The 10,143-nt window shown below is 36.8% G+C and overlaps 1 protein-coding gene across 1 annotated transcript; it reads right to left on the bottom strand.

The window, feature by feature from the left end:
- Window positions 1-364: 364 nt before the first annotated feature.
- LOC121766630 lies at window positions 365-2,108 on the bottom strand. Its single transcript, XM_042162909.1, has one exon. The coding sequence runs from the start codon at window positions 2,054-2,056 to the stop codon at window positions 365-367; it is 1,692 nt and encodes a 563-aa protein (XP_042018843.1). The 5' UTR covers window positions 2,057-2,108.
- Window positions 2,109-10,143: the final 8,035 nt, after the last annotated feature.

Here is a 10,143-nt window from a genome sequence, read left to right as displayed (position 1 = left end):
CGATTTTCGAGTGCGATTACCTGATTCAACAATATCATATATCAATGCATCACAGTTTTGAATATGGCATTGAATATGAGCCTATGACATGCCCAGTCAAACTAAGCTTTCATGATCAGTATCAATTAAGATTTCAGTTTAATCTATCACTATCAATAACTCTTTCAAATAGTAACACATAATTTCCTACCAATAAAAACTCCCCAAAATAGTAATAATATAACACATAATAAAAGGAATCCGAAAATAGTATCAATACATGAATAAAATAAGTCATACCATAATCAGTCGCAAAAATAATAAACACACAACAACAGAAGACATCCGAAGATGACAATGGTGTAACCATATCAGATATAGAAGGCTACGGCATGATTGGCAGCGAACCTGGATCGAGCTCGAAGAAGCTCATGCCCCCGACAGACACGGACACCGATGGAATCTTGTGAGACAGCCTCAACCGATCCTTGGCCCCAATCACCTCCCCTTTCCCTTCTTTCCTCTCAAACACACACCCATGCCCCTCCACCCTATCCAGCACCCCCACACTCACCCCCCTCTCCCCATCATAACCCGACATGATCTCCACAACCTCGTACTCCACCCCCTCCCCAAACTTCATCCCCTTCGACGACCCGAGCCCCTCCCACTTCTTGAACACGGCCCAAGTCTCGCCCTTCTGAGGCCGGATGGCGTACACCTTCTTCAGTATGGCGTCCCTCTTCCACTTGGCCAGATGTGAGAACACACGGTAGTCTTGGACCACCTCGCTGTAGCCCTGCTTGAATCTCCCCGAGCTCGCTGGCAGCCCCTTGTACAGCCACCTCTTCTCCTCCTCGTCTTCGGGCAGAGGCTCCAGCCACGTGATCTCCAGCTTGAGGCCGTCGTCCAGGATGGCGTTGATCTTGGCATAGAACCTCGGCATTGCATCCAGCGTGTCGTAGACGGCCCACACCTGCCCTGCCTTGAAACACTCCCTGCTCCTCTCTCCCTCGAAGTCGTGAAACTCTGCATCCGTGTATTCGAGCATCTTCGAATCCGGCCTCATTCGACGGTGAGACTCCTTGCTTTTGTCAGCTTCAGATGCTGTGCGAGGATCAGACTCCTTGCTTTTATCAGCTTCAGCTTGAGATGCTATGTGAGATTGAGAGTCCTTGCTTTTGCTAGCTTCAGATGCTGTGTGAGGATGAGACTCCTTGCTTTTGTTATCATCTTCATCTTCGCTAGACACTTCCACAATGGTGCTTTGACCTCGTCCACGTCCACGCCCACGCCCACGTCCACGACCACGCCCACTGCCGGGAGGCTTGCCTCGAGGCCTCTTTGCGACAGCATCTCCCGATGCTGCCATCGACCCCGAGCCTCGAGGCCTCTTCGTGGCAGCATCGCCAGATGCCGACGCTGCCTTCGACCCCGAGCCTCGGGGCCTGCCTCGACCCCTCTTAACCCCAACCACACCACTTCCCCCATCTACAACATTACTAGTTACATCATTGTTTTCCTTATTTACCCTTGCTTGACCACGACCACGACCTCGACCACGACCACGACCACGACCACGACCACTGCCTTGACTTTGACCTTGACCTTGTAAAGCAGAAACCTCATTCACCCTATTGGTCAATCCAGAGTCAAACAAGCCTTTCCCGCTCAATTCAACTTTCTGATAGTTCAAAACCCTAGAAACCCCAAAATCCTCATCATCATTATCTTGCCCTTGAAATCGTGAAAAACCATAATTTTTCTGATTAGATTGAAACTGGGAAAAACCGAAGGTAGGTCGATCAGCCATGGCCTTAGCCCTAACCATGGAATCATAGGCCATCCTCTTCTCGTAATCACCGATCACGGCTTTCGCTCGGACGATCAGCTCGAAGGCCTCCCTGGCGCCGGGAAGCCCGTTCTTGTCGGGGTGGACGGTCACCGCCAACTTGCCGTACTGCCGCTTCACGGTGGCCTCGTCGGAATCCGCCGCGACGCCGAGAATCTTGTACCAATCCTCCTTGCCCGCGCAATGCACGTCGCAAACGGCGATCATCTGATCGAAACCCTCCATCCCGGCGTGCTGCGCTGCGAAGGCGAGCTTGCGGGCGCCGGAGAAGTCTCCGTTTGTCATCTTAAATATAGCCGCTTCCATTGCCGCCGCCGTCTCCATCACGAAAGCTTTTTTTTCAATGTTGGAAACGAGGAGTCATGAGGCGGCTATTTATATAAAATTGTGAGATTATTTACTGAAATACCTATTTTTAAAGTAAAAATAATTGTTGATTCACTTCTATTGGTAAAAACGGTAAAACTATTAGCGACAGAAATTGATTTCCAAATATAACTATCAACTTATTATACAATATAATGTATTCAAAATTAAGTTATACTTGTACATCGTAATGCTTTTACGGATAAATATAACTACGATTAGGATTTTCAGAATTTATTATTCCCAAGTATGTTTTTGAAAATATATAACTTGGGAGAATAGGGGAGCGTTATTCTTCTTTTCACATCTTAGATCCTTTTTCCTTCTTAATATTACGCGTTAGATCTAAGGCATCAACAGATCAGATTGATTCTATAAAACTGGTTCCGTGTTGCATTATAGAAGGTGGTTGTATGCATTACAGGGTTATTATTGACATTTGACGGAAAAGTAACTGCCACATTTTGGTATCTGCGAATAATGCACCACATGGTCACGAGTAATGCATATAATTGACTATATAATGCACAATATGTGAACTGCAATGCATACGAATAAGATGTACCATGTTATGATGTTTGGACACACGTTTCTTGTTTCCCCTAAGGGTTTAATAAGCTTAGGGGCTAGGGTATAGTACGTAGACACGTATGTAATCTTCACATGGTAACGAGTAATGGATATAATTGACTATATAATGCACAATTTGTGAACTGCAATGCATACGAACAAGATGTGCTGTGTTATGATGTTTGACACACGTTTCTTATTTCCCCTAAGGGTTTAATAAGCTTAGGGGCTAGGGTATAGTACGTCCGCATTAATAACAAATTATAAAACGATACGAATAATTCACCAAATTGTCACGAGTAATGGATGTTATTAACTATATAATGCACAATATGTGAACTGCAATGCATACGAATAAGATGTACCATGTTATGATGTTTGACACACGTTTCTTGTTTCCCCTAAGGGTTTAATAAGCTTAGGGGCTAGGGTATAGTACGTAGACATTACTAACAAATTGTTGTTATTGGAATATACGTATGTGCATTATTTGGTTTAGGTAGTGCATTATGTAGCTGTTAATTGTCATTATCTTAGTATATTATGCATTATTAGAGGTATTGTGTATATGGGTTAATCAACGGATTGAAGATTACATACGTGCATTTAGTAATGTCTACGTACTATACCCTAGCCCCTAAGCTTATTAAACCATTAGGGTAAACAAGAAACGTGTGTCAAACATCATAACATGGTACATCTTATTCGTATGCATTGCAGTTCACATATTGTGCATTATATAGTTAATAACATTCATTACTCGTGACAATTTGGTGAATTATTCGTATCGTTTTATAATTTGTTATTAATGCGTACGTACTATACCCTAGCCCCTAAGCTTATTAAACCCTTAGGGGAAACAAGAAACGTGTGTCAAACATCATAACACAGCACATCTTGTTCGTATGCATTGCAGTTCACAAATTGTGCATTATATAGTCAAATATATCCATTACTCGTTACCATGTGAAGATTACATACGTGTCTACGTACTATACCCTAGCCCCTAAGCTTATTAAACCCTTAGGGGAAACAAGAAACGTGTGTCCAAACATCATAACATGGTACATCTTATTCGTATGCATTGCAGTTCACATATTGTGCATTATATAGTCAATTATATGCATTACTCGTGACCATGTGGTGCATTATTCGTAGCGGTTTCCAGCCATTATTAGATTACTATTGTACCCTCATAATGCACAAAATAGGACAAATAATGCAACACGGGATTAATTACCCAATGTTGATCTTGACCGTCCATTTCTCTAATCTAATGGCTGATATTAAGAAGGAAAAAGGAGGAAATATAGGAAAAGGAAATGAATACATTCCTGGGAGAATATGATTCATATATTTAGAAATAGATCAGAATTCTTAAATTGTAATTCAAAATATTTTTTTTGAATATTACATACGATAACATGCTTATAAATTTGATACTAATATGAATCTTAAACACGTCTTAGGTTGTACTCCCCCGTACTAAGTTATTAGTACATTTATTGATTTTTTATTGTAATTAAATTAATATTGTAATTTTAATGAGAGATCACTTAAAAAATATTAAATTAATTTTAATATTATTAGTTAAATACTTTGATTCTTACTTAAATTAATTTAGAAAAATCAATATAAAAGTATCACATTAATAACAACATTTTAATTAGTCATGTTCAAAATACTTCATCTGTCTGTCATTATAAGTCTCATTTCTTAGCAGCACGAGTTTGAAGAAATGTTAAGAAAAGTAAGTGGAAAAAGTTAGTGGAATAGGGACTCTACTTGTGTATATTAGTTTTAAATGAAATGTGAGTGGAACAGGTTAGTGAGATGTGAAACCTTATTGTACCATTTATGGTAAAAGTGAATTGGGACTCCTATTCGCGGAGAGAGCGGTGAATAGTCTACGGTTCAAAATTGCACTTCATTTTATTTACTTCTAAACATGACTAATCATATTCTAAATTCATATCGCTAAAATATCATCTCCATGTATAGTGTTTTTTAACATATAATTAAATTTACAAAAATTACAATAATGTTTTTATAGCAATTAATACCGATATTAGTAAATTCTAAAAGTAAAGATAGTAATTTGGATAGTAATTTATTTTTTAAAAAAATTTAGCATTCTTATTTACATTATTCCAATTATTCTTTATATAATACTCCATCTATTCTATAAAAATAGGCTAATTGGGGATGATATGAGTTGTAATTTATAAATGGTAAAGTAAGAGAGGAGGAGAAAAAAGTAATTGAAAAAAATGTAGTGAGTTGTGAAACTCATAAATAATAAAGTAAAAACAAATGAGAAAAAGAAAGTTCGATCTATTTCTATATAAGACGGAGAGAGTATTAAGTGTATATTATAGAATCAATAAAAAAATAAAAGAAAATTGAATAAACAGAATGTAAATACTTAGATAAATATGTACTATAAATCAAGTAAAATTAAAAAGGAAAAAATGATTAAATATTACTCGATTAATTATTAGTGCTAATAACTAAAGGACCGTCACTTGTTTTTATGTGGGTTAATTGCGGCCGGAGGGACAGTGCATTTAAGAAGTGCACCTTCTAGGGCACTGTTTTGGGCCATTAATTGAAGTGATAAGACAACACGTCTTGCAAAATGGATACGCTAGACACTCGTGCAACTTTTGATGAGACACAGGATAGTACTACTATTCTTTTATATCTTGTTCTTTTTTTTAAAATATTCTAAATATACAACAATGAAATCATTTATTTTAATATATGAAAAAAATAAAAACTAAACATTTTTCTTCTTCAAATTTGAATTTTATAATAAAATAATATAGTTATTATGATGAAGAATTTTTGCGTTATCTTATTTTTTGTATTATTTTCTATAGCTTTTATATAGATAGAGAGCTTGTTATTTACTATACTTCATCATAGAATAAAGAGTATTGTTATTGGGAATAAAATTTATATTTACTATGAAAAATTAGTGTTTAATATATAAATTTACTAATATAGTTTGTTGCAAATAAAAGTTATTTATTGCAGAAAAAAGTTATTTATTTTTGCTATTTGACAAGAGATTATAACTGTTAAAATATAATCATTTTAATTAATAAAATATTATTAATATAATCAATAAAAGCATTATTGTAACAAATACTACCTCCGTCCCATAAGAATATACACTATTTTCTTTTTAGTCCGTCCCACAACAATATGCACTTTCTAATTTTGGAAAGTCATTTCTCTCTAATGAGGTGGAACTCATTCTCCACTAACAATACTTTAATTACTTTTTCTCTCTACATCGCTCTTACTTTATCAATTTTACATTAAAACTCGTGTCGACCTCAAAGTGCATATTCTTTGGGGACGGATGGAGTAATAGTTATAGTTATAGTTAAATGAAATTATTGTTCCAATAAATAAAATTTATTATTCTTATGAATAACATTTATTATCCTTGTAAATAAAAGTTAATGTTTTGGGAATAAAAGTTACTGTTATTGCAAATAAAAGTTACTATTTTGGAAATAAAGTTACTATTCTCATAAATAAATAATTTTGTTCTAATGAATATAAAGTTAGTAGCATTAATTTTGTGAAGAGACAAAGCAAAGGGAATTAATCAAATGCGTATTTTAATCTGTATGTGATAAAATGATATAAATAATTTTTTTATTGTTATAGAAAATTATAAATGAGCAAATTGGAAAAGAGATAAGTTGTTGAGGTAAAACTATACTTGGAGAAAAAAAATGAGAATTTATTGATGGAGATTATAATGTGAGAAAAAAGAGAGAATTTATTGATAGACTTATAATTAGAGAAGAGGAGAGAATACTTAATAAAAAAATGAATTAAAAAATCTTTGAAATTTAATTAATTGCTAGGCACAAATCTCATTAAGACACCCACCTTCCTTAATTGAAGTCATACATACCTTTTATACCATTAAGGGTAAAATAGTATACATGTAAAGCATTAATTTAATAATAAACACAATATAATACAAAATTACTACTTTAACCTCATTATGTCTTAGACATTATGTCTCCAAAACATTTTTCTTTTTTTAAATTCTCATTTTCGATACCTTCTTACTTTGAGGCCAACTCCAACCATACCAAATCCAATTTTTTGTATAAATTTTTTTTTCCAATCATACATCATATCCAAACCCATTTTTGGATAATAAAACAACACCATTAGAGTAAACACAAAAAATGAGTAGCTTCTCCAAATTTTTTTTGAGATATTGCGCTCAGTCCTTATTTTGAGATGTTGAATTAGCTAATACGGCCATAGTTTGTCATTTTGATTTTACTTTTTGTGTTAATGGTACATTTAATTTTGTTTTTAGTGCCATTAATTTGCTGTTTTCCAAGAGGTTAGCGTTGTAGTGAATATGTTTACACTTAACTTCTTATTGGGAACAATGCAAAAATTTCGAAGTCTTGAATTTTAGCTTTTTTTATATTTACCGTGATATGTTTTATATAATTGCGATATCGTTAATGTGTTTTAATTTATATTTGAATTTTATTATACTCTTTACGCCCTATAAAAATATTTGCACTTTCCATTTTCGTCCGTTCCATAAAAATATGGACATTTCCATTTATGGAAAGTTATCCCAATTTATTACCATTGTAAATCAAGTTATTTACAACTTATAACACCATCAAAACACTAATAATAATGCGGGTCTCATTATCTACTAACACTAATTTAACTTCATTTCTCTTACTTTACCAATTTTTATCTTAATTCCCCCATAATTTTATGCGACAGAGGGAGTAGTATGTTTAGTGTAATTTAATTTTAAAAGTAGTGTAATTTTTTTGAATATAAAGTAAGTATATTTAATAAATAAATATATTAATAAGAAAATTTTGTATAATTATTTAATTTATATAAATCATTAATAAAATACCGTGGGATTAACATGTAATTAAATAAGTATGTATGTATAATTGAAAAGGTGTAAAAAGTAGGTAAATATGGAATATTTTTTTGGGCTTGAGTATGGAGTAGAATTACAACTTCTCATACTCAAAATGGATTTAAGTTTAGTGTAAATGGTTAGAGATGACCTAAAATCCCATAATGAAAAACTACTTATTCCCCAATTCTCAAATGTTGTGATTTTAATGAATTTAGCCAAAACGATGATGTTTATTGTTACATAAATAAATAGTACTCTCTCCGTCCCTGAATAACAGTCATAATTTGTCATTTTCATATGTCATTAAATAAGAGTCATATTTCGCTTTACTACATTCCATCAGTTTATTTCACTCACATTTTACTAGTATAAAACTTATGTGTATAAGTTAGTCACATATTCCACTAATTTATTCAACTACATTTCATAAAACTCGTGCCATAAACTCTTATTTAGGGACACAGGGGGTGCTCGGTAAAACCTAAAATAGAAATCATCTATAGTTGACAGAAAATATAACTTGGGTCATATTTGATGTACGAACTAAATACTCCAGTTCATGCCATCCGCAACGCTGTCCCTTATCCGTCCCTTAAATTACTATTCATTCAATTTCATTTTTTATTTTTATTTCCAACCAAATTAAATTAATAAAAACACACTACATTAAATAAAATAAACTTACAACATAAAATTCGAAAAAAAAATATAATTTAATAATTCCCTAAAAAATTAAAAATACATAATTTAATTATCTCCTCCGCCAAATTTTGCCCAAATGTGCTCCATTAGATTATGTTGGAGTTGGGCGTGGGTGGAAGGGTCACATGTCCTTGCTCGAATAGACAACCGTTCTTGTAGAGACGGATGCACTCCACTGCGTGGCAGACTACTTGCGGTAGAGCTTCCGGGGGGGGGGGGTCGAACCAATTTCCAGCCTCGGGTCCTTCGTCTTGGACAATCATGTTGTGCAAGATTATGCACGTATACATGATGTCGACCATACTCTCCATGAACCACGTACGAGCCGGGGCTTTGATAATGTTGAAGCACGCTTGGAGAACCCCCGAACGCCCGCTCCACATCCTTCCGATCAGCCTCCTGCTTCTGCGCAAAAAGCGCCTTCTTTGCGTTCACAAGCCTGGTGCACATCTTCACGAAGGTTGGCCACTTCGGGTAGATGTCGTCGGCAAGATAGTACCTCATTTTATAGCGTCGGTTGTTAACGGTGAAGTTGATGGCCGACGCTTTACCATCCAAAACATCGGCGAAGATGTCGGATTGGTGGAGCACGTTTATGTCGTTGTTCGAGCCGGGGACCCTGAAGTACGCATGCCAGATCCATAGCCGGTAGTCGGCAACGACCTCGAGTATAACGGTGGGGTGGGTGCCTTTGTGGCCGCTCGTGTACAACCCCCTTCACGCCACCGGGTAATTCTTCCATTGCCAGTGCATGCAATCGACGCTGCCAAGCATCCCGGGGAATCCGTGCACTTCTTCGTGAAGGCGGAGCAGGAACTGGCAATCTGTCGTGCTTGGCTTCCGGAGAAATTCGTCGGTGAAGGCTGCCCGGACGCCTTTACATAATTGGAGCAAGCACATTCTCCCAGTGCTTTCTCCAATGTGGAGGTATTCGTCGAGCACATCCACCGTTTGTCCAGTCGCAAGCTGATGGATTGCTGCAGTACATTTCTGCAACGTCGTGTGACTGGGACGGCCGACGGCGTCTAACCTTTCTTGGAAGAACTCTTCCCGGGCCGCCAATGTATTTGCGATGTGGAGAAATAGCGGTCGCCGCATGTGGAAACGGCGAAGGAAGTAGGTATCTCCCTACACCGGGTTATCGCTGAAGTAGTCGCGGACTAACCTTGCGGCGGCTTCCTCCCGGTTACGATGGATGTAAGTCCGGGAGCGTCTTTGGTGCGGCGCGGCTTCCTCCGCCTCCCGTCGTCGATCTTCTTCAAGTGATTCTTCCATTATTCGACGCATTTGCTCATATGGATCCATTAGATAGATTAAATTTGGGGGAAGAATAAAAGAGATTATTTGAGATGAAAATTGGAGAGGATTTGAGAGGTTTAGATGTGTGTTTGTGTCTGAAATGAGTATGAAATAAGAGTATTTATAGAGTAAACAAATAAAAATAAAAAGAAAACGGTCGAAAACAGTAATATTACCGTTTTCAAATTTTTAATTTTTTTATATTTAATTTGATTTTTTAAAAAAAAATGAATTATTGCGTCAGCATGACGAAACCCACTGGCGGGCCGGGGAGTGGGCGTCACGCATGGCCTGGGAGCGCGTGGCAAGACGTCTCACGCTGCGTCTCGGCGTGATGGACGTTCCGGCGGGATGGTGACGGGACGGGACGCTGCTACGCGTCCGCCACCGTTTCGTCACAGAGGAACGAAATTCAGGCCACCCACGTAACGCG

This window comes from Salvia splendens, chromosome 15 (genome assembly GCF_004379255.2).
Source record: "Salvia splendens isolate huo1 chromosome 15, SspV2, whole genome shotgun sequence".
Taxonomy (NCBI): Eukaryota; Viridiplantae; Streptophyta; class Magnoliopsida; order Lamiales; family Lamiaceae; genus Salvia; species Salvia splendens.
Note: the sequence above shows the minus strand (reverse complement) of the source record. Positions and strands in the feature narration are given on the sequence as shown.